We start from the raw sequence: 24,256 nt of genomic DNA on the forward strand, positions 1-24,256 counted from the left end.
CTCTCTAACTTTTTTTTTTTTTGTCCTAGAATAGAAAAAAAGCCTTGAATTAAGAACCATAGCTTAGAAAGTACTCTCAGGCTTACTAAAAAACTGTAAAAGTTTGCTGGTGGTACAACCTCTTTTATTTCCTATGTGCGTTTCCTACTAGCTCATTAGGTAAGATCAGTTTGGGAAACATGAGCCTCTCTAGGTGGAAAACCCTTTAGACACCATGATTTTCAACCTTTCCTATTTTCAAACTGCCACCTTCTGCTGCCCTTAGGCCTGGCCTCCTATTTTAAAACTTTGCATCCACAGAAGTCACGATTTCTACATCTGAGGACTCAAACTGAGGAAAAAAATATGAGAAGTCTAGCAAAAACCAGGACAAGAAGAGTCTGAAAATGTGTGCAGTAACCACAAAATGGGGAAACGAACACATCTCAGGCTTTGCAATTAAGATCTGTGAACCAAATTCCACATAGTCTTGACATTCCTTAGGTCAGCTGTCAGAGGCAATGGAGCTGAGTCCCTACTGCCAGCAGCAGAAACCTCATACACTTGAACTTTCCTCTGCATGACTCAGACTGTTCCCAAGATTTTGCACTATTAATACAATAAGGGGAAAAGAAAAAGGAGGACTTCTACACTCTGGATGAGCTAAGGAGTCATTTAAGAGCAGTTCCAAAAGACTATCAGTAAATACTGCAAAAAATGTTTAAAAAAACATGAGCAAACAGCTTCCCTGTTTTTATCTCTGCTTCATTGGTTGTGAAATACCTTAACAGCTCAAAAGATCAGCAGTTGCATAAGGGAAGGAAGTATGCTTCAGAGTACCCCATACCTACAATACCAAATCACTTAACAAGAACTAAAATCATTGACAAAAGCCAGGATAAAACTACAGTTTAGTGGCAGAAAAACTAAATGGGAGAGAAGATCACAAGAAGCAGCAACATTAACTTATATAACATGTATATAGACATTAAAGCTTATCCCACAGTTAAATATTTCCCATTGTCCAAGGATTTGGAAATACTCTATTTCAGAGGTCACATTTTCAATATTTCAATAGTTATATAGCAGCCTTTATTTGCCAGAAATCTTACATTCTTAAAAAAGCCTGCAGTTACAATTGTAACATTGACAGCCTAATTTTTCAGAGGCAGGTAGTCTCTTCTGAAAGCATCCCCATTTGTTTTAGTACCTGGTGAATGAATTCAGACTTTGTGAATGAATCAAGCCACTTAGAAGTTCAGCTTTTGGAAATGTCAATAAAGTGACATCGTGTCCATAAACTTCAACAGGGCCAGCACCACAATGAAGTATTAGGGATGCTTGTCTTAGAACGTGAACATGGATGAAATTTATTCTCTAAAAAATGCAGCAGCCTAGTGAATTCTTGAATAAATGGATGTAATTCCTCTCTGGTAAACAAAGGTGTGTGTTCTGATACCTGGGTGGAGGTGACAGCACACATTTCTAAAGGGGTAAATGCAGAAGAGTTTCTTGTCCTTGCCTGCAGAGCAGCACAGGTCTCCTTCTCTTCTGTAGTGCTGAATTAGTCTCCAAAATTCCGAAACCATCCCTTAGCATTGCTCTTTGAAAAAGGAGGATCTTGCCAGACCCCTACAAAACCGCTGCTCATTGCAGCAGGTACCCTTGAATGCTGAGAGGAGGAGATCTTTGCCCATTAGCGTACTCACTCACTACTCCTTTACAGGTTCCTTGGATGACAAAGGGGAAAGGGGACTCCCACTCACAGATTTTTGGCAGCTCAGGAGAAAGATGAAGCAAGGCTTATTCTGAGCTTTGACCTTTCTGTAATTGTTCTGCTTTTCTTTTAACTCTTTGTTTCCAATGGAAGGAACTCAGACACTTGCATCCTGGCAAGTCAAACCCTGCATGCGCCCAGCTCTGCTTCTGCCCCGAGCTGCCACCCATTCCCTCAGCCCCAAGCAGTCTTGGTCTGGTCTCATGGGGTGCCCCAGCTAAGGAGACAAAAGGCTATTTGCACCCTCCAGTGCAGCTATTTGGAAGAGGCAGACTGCTGGCCTTGTGATTGAGGTTGATCCCTTGAGTCCATAGAATCAGTGGTAAAACATCTTTGGTGTCCTCACAGCGAGGCAGGCATCTGGCCTCTGTTCTCTGCCTTTATTTCTGTTTTCTTCATTACTCTCCCAGGAACTTAATTTAGACTTTTTTTTGGCACTGAATTTGCCTAGATCCTATTGCCTTCAAAGAAACTGACATAAATTTACTGTCTGTATTTCTTTAGTCTCTTTACATTTTTAGCTCACTATTTTATCAACTTTTATATTTATCTCTAGTGCTGCTTCACAAGCTCCAAGTGTGTTCATTTCAAATCCTGTTTTACTCCAGCCATCAGCAAAAACAGAGAATCAAAGCTTCCTCTTATCACATGTACTCACGATCTTTGACACTTTTTCCTTTAAACCTGAAGAAATAATTGGTTTTCACAGATGTTATTTCTACTGATACATAATTCCCTGCTCTTCTTCTTTCTAGACTGTAAGTCCTTTAAATGAAAGTGCTGATTTTCCTTAGTGACAAAGAGATAGACGGTAGCAATGTCAACATTGTTTGAGACTGCTTAAGACTGGGGTTTTGTCTGTATAAATAATTCTCTGTCACTTTTGTGCTTAAGGTTACTGGTACTGCATCATAGCTGTTCTATTCTGACTACTCTGCTCTTCTTGAATTTCTTTGGGCCTGATTTTACAATGTCCCAATCATCTTTTATTTCCCAAAGGCACCAGTCTTGTCTTGTTAAAGTGCCTTTATGTGGATAAGACAATTAAATGAAAGAACAAAGAATGCCTGAGGAGCAACGGTAGAATATTTTTGTATTATTCCTTGAGAAATAATGGATAGTTTCATTTAGACAGAGCTTTCTCATTCCCACAGATTGGATAAAAGAGCTAACTATTCTTTATACAAAATGATATAATACGTCTGCTTTAGAAGAACTTTGTGTGGACGACACCTTCAAAGACTGACGTTTATTTATGTATTACAGATACAGCATGTGCTTCCTACTGTGGTGGAGAAAAAGTTCTTTGCTTTGCTTTCATTTTCATTCACTCTAGACTTTCCCTCCCTACATGAGCTGTAATTAGACATGAGCATTAATGTGAAGTTCTCAACTTACCCTTGTTGATGTTATGACTAATGGGATAAAAGCCTTTCACATATATAACCAAAATTTGTGACTTAAGACCTTGTTATTTCCCCACAGCCACAGTATATTCCAAAGACCAAGATATTTTCACTGGTCAGGCTGTATTGTTTTCCTCTAAGTATGTTCCCTTTCTTGTATATGACAGCTTTGAAGACAAGACCCAAACCTTACCCTCCTTGGCCCAACATCAGCTCCATCTTACCCTTTCTACCCTAAACACAAGAAACTTTGTCCCACAACCTATAATCCCAGTGTCCCTCCATCCTTACAATGTAGATCTGAAAAGTCCCTACAAGTGGTCATAACCCAGGAAGTGTCATCATGCAAAAAAACCAAATGGGCAACTATTGTTCATGCAAGTAAGAAAGAAGCCATCTAATCCTTTCATATAGCAAGTAATAGTTTTCTCCAGGTAGTTGAGGAAGGGGAAGGACAGACTTACAGTTGATGTGGTCTTACACTAAATAGTTTCAGATAGTTTGAGGTTTCTTGAATTGCAATGCTTTAAATTCCTGCCTGTCCAATATATATATATCTGTATGGTGTATGGATTCATTCTTTGTGTCTGGTTTTTACCAAGCACAAGACAATAGTTCTAAATGTACATTTTTAAAGAAGGTTTTGAATGTTCTAACTTAAACTTTTAAAACTTTCAAACTCAGCTTTACAGAAGAGGCCCTGGGGGTCCTGGTGGACACCAAATGGAATACGAGCTATCAATGTGTCCATGCAGCAAAGCATGAGAGTGATATCCTGGACTAAATCAGGAGAAGTGGTGCAGGCTGAGGGAGATAATACTTTCCCTCTACTCAGCACAAGGAAGGCCATACCTGGAATGCTGGGTCCAGGTCTGGGCTCCCCAGTATAAGGGAGACATGGATCCAGGAAGGTTGTGAACTCTCTTCATGGGAGCAGGAAAACTTCAAAGAAACCTGACAATAGCAGAACACATCCAAATGCAATGCCTTATATGACTGTGCTGGATTAAATCTGCCCTTCACTCTATGATAGACCAACATACCCAAGTGCAAAAAAGCAAAAGAGAGCTGATCACTGATCTGAACATGCTGTGTTCCACACACACCTGTTGTGGAAGAAGAAAGGCAGCAAAGTTTGGCTTCTGCTTCTCTCTGTGATGCTTCCTGGAGTATGGGCAGGAAAGAACCCACAGCTTGGGATCATTGCTGCGATGCAAAGAGAGAAAACAGAAGAGTGTAATTCAGTTCTGCCTTTAAATGGTAAAACACACTGACCTTTTTCAGGGTAGATCACAAAAGTGTAAAAAAAAACCCAACCACCAAAACACCACTATGTATAGCAGCTTCTTCACAGCTCCTCCCCCAAATCCACATGGTTTTGATTTACCTGACTAGCACACAGGTGGTGGCAATAGTGGTAAAGCTCTCTAAGCTTCCTGAGGAGAGGAAGTGGGGATGAGGGTGTCTGTCTCTGGTGATAGGACACTTGGGAATGTTTTAAAGCTGTACCAGGAGAGGTTTAGACTGGGCATTGGGAAGCATTTATTTACCAAGGGAGTGATCAAACGCTGGAACAGGCTTCCTAGAGAGGTGATTGATGCCCTAAATCTGTCAGTGTTTCAGGGGCATTTGGATGATGTCCTTAATAACAGGCTTTAATTTTGATCAGCCCTGAAGTGGTCAGGCAGTTGGACTAGATCAGGGGTCCTCAAACTACAGCCCGTGGGCTGGATACGGCCCCCAGGGTCCTCAATCCGGCCCCCGGTATTTACAGAACCCCCCCTGCCCCTCTCTCGCCAGGGGTTGGGAGGGGGGAAAACCAAGCAGCCGCAGATGACTGCCTGCCACTGCATCCACGTGCCGGCCCCCTGGTTAAAAAGTTTGAGGACCCCTGGACTAGATGATAGTTGTACGTCTCTTCCAACCTGAAATATTATTCAGGCTTTGAGAGGACTGTCAGAGCTGAGTTTCATATGAGAGTAGTGCTCTTCTGCGTGGTGGCTCTGTGTTGCTAAGACCCCACCACGGTGTCCCCTGACTGCTTTTGGGATGCAGTGGTAACCTCACATCCCTGTCCCCATGCACCCCTCCTTGTCCCAATCTATTCAGTGGAGGAAGCCAAGGCAGGCGTCACCCGGAGCCTTGGTACTGACACGGCTGCCTTGGACAAGGTGCACATTGTCTTGCCCTGGCACTGTCTCTCCTATTGGCCTGCCCTGACTGCTACGGGGACTGGGCATCTTTAAAAGGAGGCCAGTGAGGTCTGAGTTGGGCACGCGATCTCTCTGACTCCCACCAAGAGCTGCTGTGGCCACTGCCTCTCTCTGCAGGACTACTGCCTCGCAAAGCCTATACGATGTGTAACCGATTTGTGGGAACCTGGAAACTTGTCTCCAGTGAAAATTTTGATGACTATATGAAAGAATTGGGTGAGAAAAGTTCCTTCTTTTTTTTAGTAAGTTTTCTTCAGGAATGTTTCTTCTTCATCTTATGCTTTGCTCATGGATGGTGCCGCCTTCTTGGCCACAAAAGCACTTTAATTACTTTCCTAGCATAATTTAATTTCTTTCCTTTAGCATCAAAAATGGAAAAACATAAAGGTAGGTGCTACATTACTATCGTAAATTTACTTCTGACTAACTGAACTGATCTGATATAATTTGGTTTTCTGTAAGGAGGAAAAATCTGTGGAGCTGCAGTGTTTTTTTTATGTTTCTCTTCATTGCACTATTAAACTCATGACTTGTGATAATTTACAATATATAATGGAGCTGATGTCTCATGACACTTTGGTTTCAGAGGTCTAAATGCTATGAATGAACCTATCTGTTACTGAAGAATGCCAGGAATGTAATAAATGAGGCATTGTTTTTCATTTTAATGGCTCCATTCCTATACAGCAAGTGCACAGTCGGCTACAGCATTGCTTTTGCTATATAAGTGATTCACTGAGACACCGCTTCCCTTTATTTAAAATGTTAAACTGAATAACAAAAGAATTGCAGTTAATTTATTAACCAGAGTAAATGTGGGTTGAAAGTCCAGCTACAGATATTTTACGGAAGATCTGAACAGAACTGGTTAGTATAGAGTAATTACTGCAAATAGTGTTATGCTTTACAGATAACTTTTTACCCTTTTATATGGATCTTTACATCTCAGCATGGCATAGCATTAACAAAAGCAGTAACTACAGCTGTCCCCTTTCTGCTTTTATAAGACAGTGATACATCGTCAGTGGCCTTCCTTCTAACTTGCCCCAGACTTCACTACTTGTATGTAGACTATGAACTGGACTGAAAAGCACCAGCCAATATAAAAGACTTTTGACATGGGATTTTCCCCTGAAGCTCTCTGCAGGTCTTCACTTTTATACTTCAATGTTATCTATATTTCATATTTTTACTTTTCACTGAGACTTAGACGTAAGGATCCTTAAGGGATGTTAGTAGCAGCACAGGAATTGCTCAATCGCCAGTATGTTTTAAGGAACAAGCACCAGCATATTGGCAGTTCAGTATCCAATTTCTTTCATGCAGCCTGTTCACAAAAGTGCAGATTCTCAGATTTGTCAAGAACTCTTTTAAAAAAATATTTTGGCAAACTTTCATGGGAAATAGGCCTTTCCTCTGAATTTTTCTACCCGTTGTATCTCTACACAAATTCATGCAGTTTTGTAACCATCTATGTTTCTTCTTAGCTAAATGTACACAAGTGTCTACTTACATAAATCTTTATTTCTTGCTGAAGGTGCACTCTATCACCTGGGGCTGCCTCAGCCTGTGGATGCAGTACTTCTGCATTCAAAGCATTAGTGTCTCATCTGAATCAGGCATTAGAGTATTTAAGAAGAAAGTGTTCCTTGTTCTTCCACTGAAGGCTTAAGAAAGGATATGGAGTTTCTTGCTTGCTAGAATGTAATGATATTTTTGTTTCTGATTTCTAGGGGTGGGCTTAGCTACGAGAAAACTAGGTGGCCTGGCAAAGCCTGATGTGATCATCAGTATGAAAGGAGACATAGTAACCATCAGAACTGAAAGCACCTTCAAAAATACAACGATCTCTTTCAAACTGGGCCAGCAGTTTGATGAAACGACAGCAGATGACCGGAAAGTCAAGGTAAGGGGGCTGATGATCTCTGAGTGGTCTGGACATCTAGAAGAGCACCAGCAGGAGTTTTCCTACCCCCTTAGCACACTGAGTCTTCCAAGCTATTCCAAGAAAACACTGAAAGAAGAAATAGTATGGTGCTGGAACTGATGTTACAAAGCGTGTCATTAGCCAAGAATGCACGTCTTGCTGAATGTAAAATGAATTACTACTCTAGTCTGCAAAGCTCAGACTGCAGTTTGAAACTCTTCCCTTGGCCTTTGCAGAGCGTCATAACCTTGGAAAAAGGGGCATTGGTGCAAGTCCAGAAGTGGAATGGCAAAGAGACTACAATAAAAAGAAGACTGGTTGATGGGAAAATGGTAGTGGTAAGTTCACGTTCCTTGTACACTGATGAAGGTCAGAAGGATTGTCCTGGTTTCAGCTGGGATAAAGTTAATTTTCTTCTCAGTAGATGGTACAGTGCTGTGTTTCTGATTTAACATGAGAATAACATTGATGACACACTGGTTTTAGTTTTGCACCTCTGTGCCCATACCTGCCTTCGTGGTGACCTCCACTGGGGACTGGCAGGTGCTGATGGCTCCTCTGAAATGCCCGCTGTGGTGAGGGAGCCACGTCTTTCCTGGGGGCAGGGGAATGTTGCCTTTCCCTCACCCCCCATCCAACCTGCCTTTCCCTAGCAGCCCTGTGAAAGCCATGGGTGGCCAAGCCAGGGTCATAACATATTTTAGGGACCCTAGTTGTAAGGGTCACTACTAAAATTGAGAATTCACTATTGAATGAAGGAAAGTACTTTGTTCATTACAGTTTTTAAAGCGTGGAGCCAAACTAATCTTAGCAACTTTATGAAATCAGCAGCATTATGCCTTTACCTGCTAGCTTGTTCTGACTGTATTTTGTTTTAAGTTCTCATACATTTGGATGGGTGATTTATTTTCACATCTCCTCATAGCTGCATTTCTGTGTAAATTTTTTTCTGATTATTAAACCATCTTTGAAAAGCAGAGAGGTAGAGTCCCTCTTCCATCTGTGTCTTGCCGTCTGCCCCTTGCCTCAGGTTTGTGGAGAGGGCTTCACCTTTTGCACATGGATGAGGTCTTTTTCAATGTCCTGTCACCTTTGCTGCAGGCATCCTGTGGCTGTGAGTCACCAGAAGCTGCTGAAAGCTCTGGGGGCGAGAGGGTCAAGAGAAATATTTTGTGACTCATAAGTGCAAAGTTTTTTAAGCCAGAAGCCTGAACTCTGAACTACCCAGGCTACTTCTGCTTCCACATAAAAAAAAAAAACAAACCACCAAAAACCCCCAAAAAAAACAACTTTGTAAAACTGAGAGTGTTTGTGGGCCATGGTATAATAAGCTATGTGAGGCTGATGGTTCTGTCAAGCCAGCAATAGTACCAAGGAAGGTAGATTTATTTCTGGAAGCTGAGCCTAATTTTGCAATCTATTTGTTATTATATGCCACTTAATTAAGTTCAAAGATGTTAAAATAGAAACCACTCCATTCGCAACATAAAAATAGCTTTGCTGTTTGCTCAAAAAATTATAGAAATATGTAAGGATGTAAAATACGACATCTGGATTTTCACTGACTTCAGAGGTCACTGCAGCAAACAGAACTGCTGTCAGAAAAAGGTCTATATTAACCTTTTCCTTTGTGCCTTAGGAATGTGCCATGAAAGGAGTTGTCTGCACTAGAGTCTATGAAAGAGTGTGAAGAAATTCCCCCTCTGCACCAGACTGGGACTGGCTCTTAAAACTTGGCTTAGTTCAGTGACCAAAGCCTCATGCACTGTGCTTCTTTATTTTCTTATTTCCTTTTATTGGGAAAATGACTACACTATAATTTGGTATTTCAGAGCCATAGTGTAACTAATCCAAAGTATTGTGGTGATCCAATAAAAGCTTCTGAACACATAAAATAGAATGTTTGTCTCCACATCAATGATTTAAGTTTTCTTCCTGTCTGTATAAGTGCTCAGACTATTTCTGAGTAAAATGGTGAAGCCTCGGAGAGATGGTTAACACTGCTTCCTTGATATGTGTAAAAATCATCATCATACAGATTTGATATTCTTTTCCTGTAAAATATTTTATTTCTGAACGGTTCATGTAGGGAAAATCACCTTTACCACTAGAATTTTTTACTTTCAGTATGATTTATTGTTTCAGCCTTATGATTTTAGCACATCATTGTTTCATACTCATCCCAAAATGTATATACTTATTCCAGTACCACTTTTTATATCCTGACATTTATTTGGAAGAGAACAGCTTCTGGAGTAAAAAATTACCAGAATATATTCCATGTTTCTCTGCCAAAAGAGCTCTTGACCTGTGAAATGAAGTGTGGAGCAGGTGTGAATGAACTCAAAAAATATTGGTGCTAGAGGGCTTCATTTTAGAAAGTGCTCAGCAATCCAGTCTACTTCTAGCACAGCATTTAAGCACATGCTTAAAGTTGAACACATTGGGTAGAGTTTGCTACCAAGCTTAGCAGAGTAGTTAAGCTGTTCATTCCTTCCATTGCACTTACTCTGCTTTTAACTAAGGGGAAAAAAAAACCCAAGCAAACCAAACCTTGACTTCTGGAAATCTATTTAGTCAAAGACCACGGCAGCAGCTTATTAATTCTTGCTTCTGTTAGCCCATGTTCAGTAACACAACATTCATACTAAATAGATGGAGTATTTCATCCCTTGTCATTGCCTCCATGCCATCACACAGGGCTACACCTCCATTCTCTGTGGGGTTAAAACAACTGTGAGAGGCATGTGTGTTTATTTTGGCTTGTTAGGATCGGCAGTGCTGATGTGAACCTTTGCCTACTGGTTTTACAGTCAAGAACACATATTCTCAAGGCTAAGAGAGATCCTGAACATCAGAATCTAAATTGGTGTGGCCGAGGAGACAGCTAAGAGAGGGATATCATACTTGAACACAAAATGTAAGGGTCACATTTCTTCTCTACCCATCGCTGGAAAAGCTAGAGACTGGGTAAAGCTTTGGATACATATCTATGGATATGCAGATTAACTGGAGGCAGCTGGCAGAAGGCAAACAGGATGAATCCTAGAAAATAAAAGCTGTGAGAGAAGGCTGTGAAATTCATGGGCAGCAGTTTTAAGGAAGAGTTTCTCCTGCTTTTTAACATAGATGGAGGGGAAAATTCCTCATCTTTAACCTTACCATTAAAACTCACCTCTGAGTGTCAAGAGTTTCTGTAACTCAAAGTCTTCAGTGACTGTAACAAGGAATGGAGGCAGCATAATACCCCTAGTATCATTGTTTGCAAACAGATTGTAATCACTTATTTTAAGTGAAGATCATCCACCAGGTTTCCGTAAGAACAGTCATACAGTGTGAACTGGTGCTGTACGTGAGCTTCTAGTTTATTCTCCTAGACTCTTAACAGAGAGCTCAAAACACGTTTCTTACGGCTCAGAATCTGCCATGGCCTGAAACTGACTTGTGAATCTGGATTTTTGCTCTGTAGCTTCTTCATTCCCTCCTGTTGCAGTGCAACACAGCAGCAGGGCTGCCAGCACCCGCCCCGGCACGGCTCTGGGAAGGTGGAAGCTGTCCGGAGCCTTTCAAGCACGGCTCTTCTCACACCCCTGAGCCGCAGGCAAGGGGATAGTTACCCTTGCAAACAAGCTCTGTATTTCCTTTGCTTATCCTGCTGTAACCTGTAAACGCTTCTCTGAGGTTAAATGGAAAATTTTCCTCTCCAATAAGATGTTTTCAGCTCCAATGAAAGTTTTCAGCTTTTTTCTTCCTTGATAAAAGGAAATAAACATTCGCTTAGGTACAAACTGTGGGTTTTCCAGCTCTGGAAACGGTAAGAAAAGAAAAAACAAAGGACTGCTCACCTAGTCCTCATTTATTTATTTACTGTCTTTTCCTTTTCTGTGATATAACCCATCTCTCTCCTTTTCTCCTTACACAACTTTTAATTGCGTTTATTTTTCCAGAGATTTGGGATTAAAATAACAACAATTTCAGATTTTTAAGTTCCTAACTAAATGCAGATATTCTATTTAGGAGCCTAGTATTTGGCACTTTCACTCTATACAAAGGTCACTTAAAAATGTCATGAGACCTGGAGACTTTCCAAAACAGGAAAAGTGCAACAGAACTGATAGTGTTGAAGGCAAAAACAATGATGCAGGTGGTACAAATCAGCACAGAAATGGAACTCTTTGGGATACTGGTGTCCATAAAGCAATCCTTGGCGTCTCCAGGAGAATTTAGGGGGAATATATGAATTGTGTAACCTCAGGGTCTTTTTTATGGCTTACTGTATATTAGTTTTCCTTCTTTCCTAGACTTTTTACATGGGCCAGACACTTATGGAATGAACATCTAGACTGAGGTACGATGCCTGTGTCTTGAACTGTGCTTTCAAATTCACAGACAAGTCATTTGCCATTTCCCTGGCACATATATGCACTGAATCTAGAAATGTCTGTAGCCTCATGCCTGATGCTGGCATATCAACAGCATTATTTAAAGCAATCAGCTTGATCTAGTGCCCACCCCAGGTGATGAAAACCTGGCTGATCTTAGAGGGCCACGCTCACACTCCTCCCATCGGTCACTCTTCCTTGCGAGTGCTGTGAGGCTCTGTCACACCCCTCGTTTCGCCCACATCTCCCGAGGCAGTGGGAAATGCCTGCATGGGCTATTCATCCTCTGGTGGCTACAGACTGCAGCACTGCCTGCCTCTGCCCTGCCTGGTGTCTCCTCGGGCAGGAGAAGAGAGCTGGCATGACAAGAGCCCGCCTCAGCCCCCATGCTCCCACAGGGAGAGCTGAAATCAAATAAAAGCTGCATCTGGACATCATGTACAAGAACTGTTGCCTTGGACTGGGCAGAATTTGGCAATTTGTGATAGAAAGCACCTCCTGGTCAAGTATAGCTAAACCTGGGATACTGTACCGTGTACCCTGGTCTTTTCCACATGGAGTGGAGCATGGAGGAGAGGTGAAGCTACTGATTCTCCTGCAAGGGAATCTTTGTCCCTGCTGATGTCTTAGGTAGTAACTTTGAACTTCCCTTGGCTATTTTAGTTAAGTTCATTTTGAGGGCACCTGTATTCCTGCAAAGTGAATTCATACCCACCCAGGGGCCCCAGCACATGGCCTTTGCTGCTGTTTCACACATAAGCCTTGTCACCTGTTGGGATAGTTTCACTAGGCAGCAGACGTATAGCTGAGCAGTTCTAGAAACAGCTAAGATTTGGGGAGGGGGATTAGGCTGTGTTATTAAAGCAATAATTAAATAATTAAAGCTCCTTCATAAGGAGTCCTCTCCACTTACAACATTTTTTCAGAGAAACAACTTGCTGAGCTGTATAGAAATTGCTCAGCTGTGCCTTTCAAGACCTTTTTACCTTTGTTAATTTTAATTTTGGATTAAAGAAGTTCTGTTGATGTCTGTATTACAAAGGAGTGAAAGGTTAGCATTGAAGAGGTAATCAGTCAGAAACAAATAGGCTGATGCCATGAAAAAAATCACTTTCAGAAATCCTGGAATTTAGATGTAATCAAGGTCTTTGTTAAGGAGGCAATTAGAGCATATCCTTGCCATTTCAATGCAAAACGTTGTGATTGGCGATTGGCCATCGTTCTGCAGATGGGAAACACAAGAAAATTATGTTATTCGGACTAAAGGGCACAACAACATTGGGAATAATGCAGTCCCCAAGACACTACAGAGAGAGAAAGCCGTGTTAGACATTGTTCATCCAGTATTCCCAAAGGAGACTGCTCTTTCTACCTTTTGAGTAGCAAACAAATATTTAAATACACTTTCCTCAAGTGTTATGAGAATTTTTAAAACTAAATTCAGGAGGAATGTGATGATATGGGGATTAGGAAAGGTGGGGTGAATTGATTACAGCTGGATTTATTTTCAGGTCATATTTTCAGGAAAAATTCAGAATTATTTCAGTGGAATATTAATTGAAAGTATTTTAAGTATTTTTCATATTATTTACTATAATTTTATCACCATTATCTATCATATGATTTGTGAGAAGTGTAAGGGAGTGAAAAAGGGCTTCCTATTTGCCTCCAAGTGAACACAATCCCTTGTGGATAAGCCTTCCTTAGAAGAGACACCTCTGTCAACAATGGGAACAAAAACACTGCAAGAACTGATCTTGTCCTTCAAGCTTATAAACACAGTGTCGCAGTTAAACCTATAGGAAGAGACATATATGGTGGAGCTGTGGGACATGCCAACTAAAGCACAGCCTCTATCAAATTTGACACTTTAGGGTTTCTTTGGGAAATCTGTAGACATAATTATCAGAAAGGAGAAATATTTAATGTATCTAGCTACTGTGTTATACTTACACATGCCAACAATAATCTCATTTATCTCTCAGATCCCAGCGTGAATTTCCAGACCTGAAATCTAAAATACATACGCATGTTGTAGTTGGATACTCTGCACGTGTGAAATGAAAAAAAATCTGAGACAGTTGAAGGTGGAGCCCCCTATGAGAGGGTCACAGCTTTGCACACGTCATGCCATCTAATTGTATCTTGTACCATATATTGAGTTTTATATGGTTTTATAGCTTACTAACTCTTAAAAAATTGTATAGGCAAATTCATTTAAAAGGAATATTAATTCCTTCACAAACCTCCTCTCTTTATGAGTGGTGGAAAAATAAGACTACAAAGCAATTTGACACTGCAAGACATAATATTCAAGGCCCCTAACTACCTATAAATTCAGCTAACACAGATATTTTGATTTACGTTAGCAAGAGATAGAGCAGAAAGATTATGAAAGGTTAGGTGCATAAATGTCTGCACTTTCCGGGTAGGACCTGAGCCCTCTGGCCGGGAGCACGTGAACCAACATTAAGGCTCTCCCGGGTGCTTCCTCTTTTCTGGGGATTTTGATGTAATCAAGAAGCATCATCACAGTTTATCTTGGCTCTGCCTCCAGTTGGGCAGAGAGCATGTTGTGAAATAAAGAGGCAATTGTTATAGTCTAAGCTAATGATTTTGGAAAACTTCTGTCAGGGAAGAGGAATAATTTTAAGATTATTTTCCCTCCTTTTTTTTTTAAAGAAAGAGGACTTATCTATATAAATAATTTCAAACCAACCTAATTTTCTTCTACACAGGGTTACAAGTCTTGTGGATGGAAGAAGACCAGTAGCAGTCACCACTGTTGACTTCTGTAAGGCTTTAACAGTAAGCCCTAAGACGTTCATAAACATGCTAAAAAATTTAGAGTAGATTAACATGCTGCTACAGAGAAGGGATACAAACCGAGGCAACGACCATGCTTGGACTGTCAATGGTTCACTGCCAAAGTGGAAGGATCTATCAAGTCAACTTGTGCTGGTCCAGTCCTATTTAATCTCTTCAGTAATAACCATGATGTTATTTATAGACTGTACAGAGATGAGAGGAAACACAAGCATACCAGAGGGCAGGGTTCAATTTCAAATAATCTCAACAAACTCAGGAAATAGTTTGAAACAGCCAGGGGGACATTTAAGAGGGAAAAATGCACTAGGCAGTATCATCAGGAGCACAATTACCAGATGGAGAACAAGCAAGAACGAGTGCAAACACTGGGTGTTCATAGTGGATCACAGACTGAAAATGAATGCCACATGTGCTGTTATCAAAAAAAGGCAAACCTCACATTGGGATGTGCAGTCAGGACAGCCAGCATGCTGCGGTCATCCACATGCTCTGCTTGTCACTAGTACAGCCTCCAGGACACATGCTATTGTGTCTAGTTCTGAGTAATGCAGTGCAAAATGGATCAATGGACAGAATCCAGAGAAAAGCAATAAGACCTAAAAAACATGGTCTAAACGAAAGCGTGAAATTACTAGGGAGAAGGGATTCATGGAAGGGAGACTGGTCAAGGGCACTGAAGACTGTGGTGCCACACCAAATTCCTTGGACAGGTAAGATGCGCAATATATATAGATCTACACACAGAGAGACATGTACACACACAGAATTATTCATTAATATGCAGTGGTTTAGTCACAGCCAGTGACACAAGTCCAAGCTCCTGTGACCAGTGTTCTCCACCACTGAAACTGTCCAGGAATCGATGCAGCTGAGACGAGCTCCACCTCCACAGTACCTGCTCAGCGCATCTCTCCTCAGCTTCCCAAGTACATGTTCTCATAGGTCAACAGCTCACTACATAAAGAGGCAATTTGAACAATAACTATAGCAAAAGAGTAGAATACTCAGAGGATGAACAACACTCCTGATGTCTTTCTGTTGTTTGTATTTTCTAACTGATGAAACAGGAGATTGAAGTTGCTTGCACCTGAAATACATTGGTGCAAGATACTCAAGTTTCAAATTACTCACAGGAGCCTGTGAAAACAGTGGAAAATGTGCCTTTTGGTGTAATTTTAATTGTGCTTAAGCCAGAGCTCTTCCCTGAAACCCATATAATAGCACCAGCTCTGGATTCCCAAAGCAGGAATTGCCTACATGATACCTGTGAACCCTTTGAGGATTGGTGGTCATAGGTTGAAGACACATGTTGGACTAAAGATATTCTCAAACTCTGCATCTACAACAGCTCTTCCATCTGAACCAGATTGGAACCCGCCCCTGACAACTCTTGGTGATCATCATAGGGGTGTCAATACGATTTACGCTTTTGATGTAAAGCTGTGCTATCAGAACGAATATCTTAAAAAGCAGTTAAAAAGATAAGGAAAATGGTCAAGATTATTTCTTGCTGCTCAGACAAATTCAAAGTCACCTATGCTGTTGTCAAACACTTCTGATATCTACTGGGTGCCTGCTGGCGGCAAAGCTCAGCTAGGTGGACTGATGGGGGACTATCCCCAGGCACTGGGGGAATAAATCATTCCTGAAAAATACCCAGCATGGAAGATGGCAATTAGCCCAGTCAAAAATAGCATTCTGAAAAAACCCTGCAGTGCTGGGGCTGGGCTGAGTGCCTTGATACCCCCTGACCATGTCCCGTGTACTGCTGCAGGCAGCAGTCACCGCCCCTTTGCTTCCTCCTGGTGAGACCCTACTCAGCACACTCGCAGCGCTCCACCTCTTACGGACAGAGGGCTGGGATGTGCCTACAATCAGGCTGCAAGTGCAGCTTCTGCTGCCTGACTACCTCCATGCCTCACCCAGGAAGGCTGCAGAGGGAGGGATTCAGCAGGGTTCCCCCAGAAGCCTGCAGCCTCCTGCTCTGGTGGCAACACTGTCTTTGAATCTACTTTGCCAAAAAAACCCAAACCACCAAACAAAAAAACCCTCTATGCAACATTTAGATGATTGGTCTTAAAACACAAGGGGTTAAAGCACATCTTTTCTCCTTTCTGCCTATAGCTCAAGCTTGTTCCTCCTGGCAGTCCACGCTATTCACAGCACACTGTCCCCCCTCCAGTTTTTGCCGGTCAGTCAGTCCATACTAGCTGTTCACTGCCTCTTCTAACTCCTCATTTTCCATAGCTTTTTAAATGATTGGTTAAACTTAATTTCCCACTAACGAACCTTCATCCTGATCAGCAGGGAGGGAAACAGAACAGGACCTGTCCGTGCTTGTGTGAACACCGAGTGTTTCAGCCTGCGCTGCCCTGAGCGGCTGGCCATGCATATAGGTGTATGCATAGCACGTGTGTGCGGGCACGCACGCCTTTTGTGAAGGCAAACTCAGCTTCGCTGCCAACTGCCCCTGGGGCACGGAGCTGCAGCAGCCTCACCTCTGTGGGCTACTGAATGCAGCAGTCCCAGCCAGGCATCCCTGCTTCGCCTGCTGTGACTCGGCTGTGCCTTCCCCTTTGTTTCCGTTCCTCAGTCAGGCTCGGGTTTAACTTGTACACTACCTCATCTGGGTCTGTCTTAAGTGAATTGTTGAACTTAGCACTACTGTCCTCTCAAATCCTGGCCTCTGATCTTCTTCTCAACACAGAGTAGACATCTCCGCCCCACCCACCATAGACATCTCCATTTGAAATGTCTTCCCATATAAGTCTTAGGAGAATTATAAGTATTTTTAGGGAAGAGTTTAGCTGACCTATTTTAAATGTCTTCTTTAGGAGATAACAGCTTAGAAGCATCTGCTGTTCTTTGCTGACTCTTAAGGGTTATTAGTTATTGTCTGATACTTGATGTAACAGATCACTGATCTGAAGGTTTAGTGGATCTCACCACTACTTTGGCTAACAGGTTTGTGGCCAAGCTTTCTTTGGAGGCAGACCTCCAAGGAGCACCCAGCTGGAGAGCGGTGGTGTGCTGGTGATGTAATGAAAACCCTCCAACATTTCTGACTGTGTGCCAGTGATGCACCACGATACCCCTCCGGAAAATTTGATCTGTGTTCTCTGAACAGGATCAGCTCTGTTAACATGACTGAAGATCACCTGCCAAGACGACTAGAGAAGGTAGCCTGCTTCCTACCACTTGGAAGTGAAAGCATTGTCCTGATCACATGCAGGGACATGTTAAGTGTAGCAGCGTTGATACATTCACCCCTGTGTGCATGCTGCTGCCTTGCTTCCTGCTCTTTCTGTGGATTTGACAGCCTGCCCTGCTCCTTGGGCTAAGCAGCTGGGCAGTACTGATGGCTGCTTTCCAGTTGGTTTCCTATCCTAACTCCAAAGTAGCTTCATCTTGTTTGCAGTTGTAGCATTAGGAAAATGTGTGGGAATTCGAGGAGCTAAAAGGTCCTTCTTGACTAATGTAACAACATGCTGCTGTATTGTCATAACCTAGTTTGGGCTCCCAAGAGACTCTGACAAACACTCAAAATGCTAGAAGCAAAACCAACTTTGAATCTTTGTTCCTCATTTGTTTCTAAAAATACTTCAGTTTTTCTACTCGCAAAATAGTAACAAAAAATAGCAACAAGATTCTCAAGCTTTATTTATTAAATCAGGAAATTACTCAGTACTTTCCTGAGCAGTTTTTGCTTTTTCTTCCTCATCTCTTGGTAAGTTTGCAGAGATGACTTTCAGCAGATGGGGAAAGGGTGAAACAGAAAGGATGTTAGAGTTCAACAACAACATGCCGCTTATGTCCCAGAGAAAAGCGCGCATCACCTCAGGGACTTGAGCTGAGCATCCACATTATGATAACACAGTGGAACATTCAGATCCAAAGCCAGGCAGTGGGAATGTGACCAGCGTCACTCCCAGGTGTGGTGCAAGGATGTACTACAGCCAAGAGGAAGGGAACTCTTTTTTCAGTAGCAGAAAATTCTCCAAGCACCATCTGGATTTGAATAGAAGTACTTGTCAAAGGAAATAACTTATAAACGATGACACTATCCTTTGTAACTTACATGCCTTTCCACACACATATTTTTCATAACACACAAACACACACACACACACAGAATTGATGTACTTCTCCTGCTTACAAACACATTCATAGCCTATAACTTTTTTAATCTTGAAAATTTATGAGAAGTCTCTCAAGCTGTGGGGAAGAGAGAACATGGCCAAAAGACAAAAAAAACAGAGGTATCCCCTTTAGCACCTAAATGTCAGGTAGGAAGAGAGGATAATTTTTTTTTCCTTAGTTAACCCAAGCAAGCCATTAGCTTTCCTTAGTTAACCCAAGTAATCCATTAGCTTAAAATGCAATAATTAGTGTGACTGACTCCTCTGCAATGATTTATGGGGAAGAGGTGAATCTGAAGGCAAAGCAAGAGTACATCATCTCACATTTTAACCTTTCCTTCTGATACTTCTGTATGACATCTGCCTAGTCTTTAGTCTTACAAAAATCCTATAAAGTCTCATAAAAGTGAGGACAGTTAAGAATCTGTGGAAAAGTAAAAAGACTCAATAGGATTTATTGTTAATTGTTACAACCAACAATGGTAATTGAAACAAACCTGCTTTTTTTTTTTTTTTTTTTGCTTTTTTTTTCTTATTTATTTGATATCCGTCCATAGACTGTAAGACAGTTCTTCATCTCTTATGGAACTTTGCCTATGACTTCTATAGGAAAGATGTTCTTCTTTATTAAAATATGCTATGCTTTTTCTCTATTCATATTGTGTCTCCTGGATGTGACTAGCACCTCCACTAGTAAATAAATACAGGATGATAATTTAAGAGAACATTCCTGAAAAGGATGCTTTATTTGACAGGGTTATCTTGTTTGCTAGCAATATGAAAGCAGAACCATCTGTTATCAGATCTTCTGGCTAAAAGTGAATGATATTTATAATCCAACTGCAACAATACAATGAAGCCAGGACTAGCATTCTTTGTGTTATCCTCTAGTAACACAGAGAATATTTTCTGCTCCAAGGAGCTTTAAGGTACAAGGAGCTGAAGTATCACAAATGCGATTTAGTGTTCTCTAGCAGCTAAATAGTAATAGACAAAAAGAAGTAAAAATGAGTTGTTCCTTTTGGATTCACTGGCTGTAGCTGAGAGAGGTTCTGAAGTAAATACAAGCAATTTCCATGGGCTGGAAAAAATTCATGCTTGCACAGAGGTCAGGTTGCACACTCCTTTTTGCAAAATGGATTCCATGCATATTATCAAAACTTGTTTCCATTGGGGTTTGTGTCCACTCCCTGACCAGTATAACTAAACTACAGTATCTAAGTTGGTGAATACCCAAAAATGTAACAAGTCATCACCAGTAGCTCCTAAGCACAGCACCTGAAAAGCGATGCACATTTTGAAAAAAGCAGACTTTAGATTTGAAAGACATGTCCTCTCCCCCACCATCAGCACTGCATTTGCTGTTCTGTCATCTTCTCAGATGGGTTCGATCTGAGTCTGTGCTTTCAAACCAAGGCAAACTACTTTTTACTGTGTCATTTCCCAACCAAAGAATCAGCAAGGACAGTCTAGTCACATTCATACAGGTAGAAACTAGAACAAGATGATTTCATCACCACAAGTGAATGGTAGCTGTGGCAGACTGGTGAAAGGAGCCATGTGTCAAGAGGTGGAGAGGAAAAATAATTTTTATATCTTTCATTTTATAAAGCACCCATGGTCAGAGTATCTTGCACTGACTTGTTTGCAGTTTGAACACACAGAAAGCTCATTGCTCTTCTTTTTCATCTCAGCCAGCATGACAATCTGTCTCCCAAGACACTTACTTAAGGAATTAGCTCTTAATCACATAACAAAGTTGACACGGATTTCAAAGTGACGGAAGAAAAGTGTTTCCATGAAAATAAAATAGTGTTTTCTGTTTTTCTACTATTAACCCTAACAGAAGGACATGCTCTGAAGTCTGGATCTGTAGGTACTGGACCAAAAACCACCTCAGACAACACTGGTCTTCAGCACGCTCGTTGAGCATACATAGTCATTTGTAACAAACAATAGCAGGAAATCCAGTGCTCAGGCAACAGAAAGCTCCAACCTATGAAAACCCACACGTGGATTATTTATTTCCATATTAAACATCATACTCAAGATGGATGAATGGTGGAACAGTAACTCTGTGTAATGTTTATAGCCAGGAAATAAAAGCTATTTATAAAAGCTAAATATAACTACTTATTTTTTTCCCAACATTAAAAGTTTCTGTATAAGAAAATGGCCAAATACCTCACATTATTTTTGTCCTTGCGTGTTCTCCAAACAGAAAAAGCAAAATAATGATGAATGTTATTGCCCCATTTGTTAGAAAGTAGTACTATTTAAACTGAAAACACTTGGAAGAAAAAATAATTTTAAAGTGTTTTCACTGAACAAGAAAAGACAGAAAAGAATTCTTACAAAAATCCCACTTATGTTCAGCACTGGTTTTACACTTTCCAATATGCTTCACATTAGAGATTTATGCCAGAGTCTCTTATCTGTTCAGGTAAGGTAACTAAGCCCTTTTCCTTGCTTGTGCACTGCATTACTGGCTGTAGATTATTCCTTGTCTCAGTTTTCCCTCCAACAGACTCTGAAAATGGCAAGTTTGGGCATCTTGTGCTAAAGAAAATCCTTGGGCTAAGGATTTCAGGGATTTCTCTTGGATAGGACTCAGTGTTTCACGTTGTAATTTTTTGTGAATTTTCCCACATAGCTTTCCCGTAGCTGTTAAAAATGTGATCCAACAGCTGTGATGGTTTCCTGCATGCATAAATTTGCCTTTGGGTTTGTGCAGGACTCTCTGAGAGTGTGGGTTTTCTAATGGGGTAGCTTACACACACGGTTATGTAACAATATTCCGTGAATTCAGGAGGAATAGAGCAAATAAGGTGGTTCCTTATTACCAAATTTTCCTGGAAGAAAGCAGCTTTGAATTAAATTGGAGAGGCCACAAGCTCCAGATTATGGCAAGCTTGGAGGTGAAGTTCAGTGGAAGAATGAAAGAAACTTACACTACTAATAACTGAAAAGGTCAAAATGCTTTGACAAAATTAAACTAACACATGTAAAAAATCAATTTTCTGTTCCAAGCAACTATCACCTAAGTCTGCTGATAGCAGAGACCACTGCAGGAATACATATTTTAATATGTATGGATGCTTATGCGAGGCAGAACAGCTAATAATAGAGCTAATAAGCCATGTTAGGTTTCTGTGTTATAAAGGACAACAAGGGATTACATTTTTTTTCTTAAAATGGGATTTGTCCTTGCAAAGACTAGGGCGATACTTAGAATCATAGAATCACAGAATGGTTTGGGTTCTAAGGGACTTTTAACAATCATCTAGTTCCAACCCGCTGCCATGGGCAGGGACACCTTCCACCAGACCAGGTTGCTCAAAGCCCCATCCAGCCTGGCCTGGAGCACTTCCAGGGATGGGGCACCCACAGCTTCTCTGGGCCACCTGTGCCACTGTCTCACCACCTCCATCACCATCCAGAATGGGGTGCAGTACTCCAGCTGGGTCTCACCAGCTACAGTGTCAGCACAGGAGGAAAAGGAGCACTTTATACAAAATCAGCGAAAGACAGAGACCATCAAAATGTATTTTGGAGGTGGTGAGGCTAAACTTCATCTGTTGTAAAAGAAGTTAATCATCCATGAGGTTTCTGACAAATATTTGCTGTCACTTGTAGAAGAAATGAAGACATGGCGTGTGACATCAATTAGTGGACAGGGAGCTGCCACTTGCTATTACTAATAGCAGACAACACTAGTGGTAACTTGACCAAAAGTCTCTGCATCACTCCACCTTATCCAACTATAGAATAATTTCCTTTTCTTTACACAGAAAAAAGCTAGTGCACAGAGAGTCTTCATTCATTCCCAGCTGGGTTTTTTTTTTTCCTGAAAGCTTCATTTCCTAGTTTGCTTTTGATGATTTTCTTATCACCTTATTGTTTTGCTGTGTCTGCTGGAATTTCTATAAACTATTTAACAAAACTTCTGAGACGACATGTTGTTGGAGGAAACTGGAATATTGTTCTCCACACGGATGTTTTAACACAGCTAGCTGCCTTTTATGTAGTACAGAGACAGAAGAGGGTAACTACAGACATGATGCCACCACAGAGGAAGGGAGATTTCCTAAAGTGCAGAACTAGCACATGTTGCATGCCATTGCATAGGAATCCTGTCTCTCACAAATGCTTACCTAGGCCTTGCCATTTCAGTGTCACCAGCCGCACACAGGTGGAACCGTGACATTGTTCAAAACCACAGTACTTCAGACCCCTTTAATTTAGTCTTTTGGTCCTTGCATTGCTAGTGATCTCATTTTCAAGCTTCCTCTGCTAATAATTTACTGGCTATTCTGTTGGGTTTTTTTTAGTGAAACTGAGGCTCTCTAATGTTAATACTACTCCAGGAAAGGCAGTTTTAAGAAAAGAGGAACAAAGTAATAAACATGGTTAAATCAAATTTTAAAAAGTGTAAAGAAAGCCAACTGACTCCACAAACACAAAAGCTAGAAAAAATGTATTTCTATATATATTTAACTAGAGGGTCATGTGACAGCATTGAAGGTCCACATAAGTCTCACTGAACTGGAAGCTCTATAAAAAAAAATAAAAATAGAGGAGGACATAGTATCTACCTTTAAAATTAATATTTTGTCTATTATTTCTAGTCAAGTAAGTCTTAAGGATCAAATATACCTACCAAGTATGAAAATCTACGGGAATTGCCTTTTCTCTGTTTCTCTATTTCTGTTCACTGTGTGTGCTCGTGCCTTTTGAAACACTATGCATCGACACCATATTTGAAATGTCCAGCAATATGTGATTTAGATTCGCAAACTCTCACTGAAACACAGCAGTCTGGGAAAGGAAGTTAAAGAATTAGGTTAAATCATAGAAATAACAGCTTTTGGATGTAGAAGAACATTTAAAAAACCATAAATGAGGTCAGCCCACATGTTTTTGAACAGACTGCATACATAGTGCTTGTTCCCAAACTCTCCCGAGGCAACACGAGTAAACACCGGAAAGACAAGTATTTGCAAGGTCAGCTGTGCCTTAGACATGGCTATATCACTTTTTCTTATAGTACCTGGCTGGGGGAAAAATCTCCTCAGGTCCATCCCTGATGAGAAGTGGCACAGACACCTTGACCCTAAAAACAGTCTTTTGTGGATACATTTACCTTATCTGTCAGCACTGGAATTTAGTCTGTATGGTGAGGCAACCCTTGCATTTACAGATTTTTTGTGTTGTACAATTCTCTTTCCCCAGGTGTCCAGGGAGCTGACCCCTGCAGCTAGGAAGGCTGGCTGCCCCATGGACAGTGGTGAGGTGCCACCCTGCAGGACATCCTGGGTGCGTATTGTCACTATCCTTTCACTGTGTGGAAGCCATTGGCACCTCCCTTCATCTTCACTGCTACCCTTTCAGGTACTTGGGTTTCTAAAGAGAAGGTCATAAAGCATGTAAAAAACCCTCAGCTTGATTCATGTGCTAATGCAAACCATCATGTTAAATATTCTGTCTTCATATACCTGTTATATTATAGCTGGTTTTCTGGAAAAGCTCTGAGCTGGTTTGCACTCTCCACTTTAATGTATGATTGAAGCATAGGTATTGGGTGAAATCAGAAAAAACATTTTG

General features: G+C 41.1%; 1 protein-coding gene across 2 annotated transcripts; it reads left to right on the forward strand.

Annotated features, from left to right (window-relative positions):
• The first annotated feature begins 4,986 nt into the window (after nucleotides 1-4,986).
• Nucleotides 4,987-23,225, forward strand: LOC308060073 (myelin P2 protein). 2 transcript variants are annotated; one of them, XR_013926583.1, is made up of 5 exons: nucleotides 4,987-5,591; nucleotides 7,109-7,281; nucleotides 7,539-7,640; nucleotides 8,942-11,650; nucleotides 14,423-23,225. XR_013926583.1 is itself a non-coding variant. In XM_080378337.1 (4 exons), the coding sequence occupies exons 1-4, from the start codon at nucleotides 5,519-5,521 to the stop codon at nucleotides 8,990-8,992; spliced, it is 399 nt and encodes a 132-aa protein (XP_080234463.1). In that variant the 5' UTR covers nucleotides 4,987-5,518; the 3' UTR covers nucleotides 8,993-13,774. The 2 variants fall into 2 exon arrangements, 1 of the variants encoding a protein (XP_080234463.1); XM_080378337.1 differs by lacking the exon at nucleotides 14,423-23,225 and having other exon boundaries at nucleotides 8,942-13,774.
• The last annotated feature ends 1,031 nt before the right edge of the window (nucleotides 23,226-24,256 follow it).

Source organism: Falco punctatus (genome assembly GCF_963210335.1).
Source record: "Falco punctatus genome assembly, chromosome: 3".
In the NCBI taxonomy this organism is placed as follows: Eukaryota; Metazoa; Chordata; class Aves; order Falconiformes; family Falconidae; genus Falco; species Falco punctatus.

Excerpts from the sequence above, each read along its gene's own strand:
- LOC308060073 (XM_080378337.1), top strand. The coding sequence starts at position 5,519 with ATGTGTAACCGATTTGTGGGAACCTGGAAACTTGTCTCCAGTGAAAAT. Across the intron at positions 5,592-7,108 it reads TGACTATATGAAAGAATTGG|GGGTGGGCTTAGCTACGAGA; the intron begins GTGAGAAAAGTT and ends TCTGATTTCTAG. Across the intron at positions 7,282-7,538 it reads CAGATGACCGGAAAGTCAAG|AGCGTCATAACCTTGGAAAA; the intron begins GTAAGGGGGCTG and ends TGGCCTTTGCAG.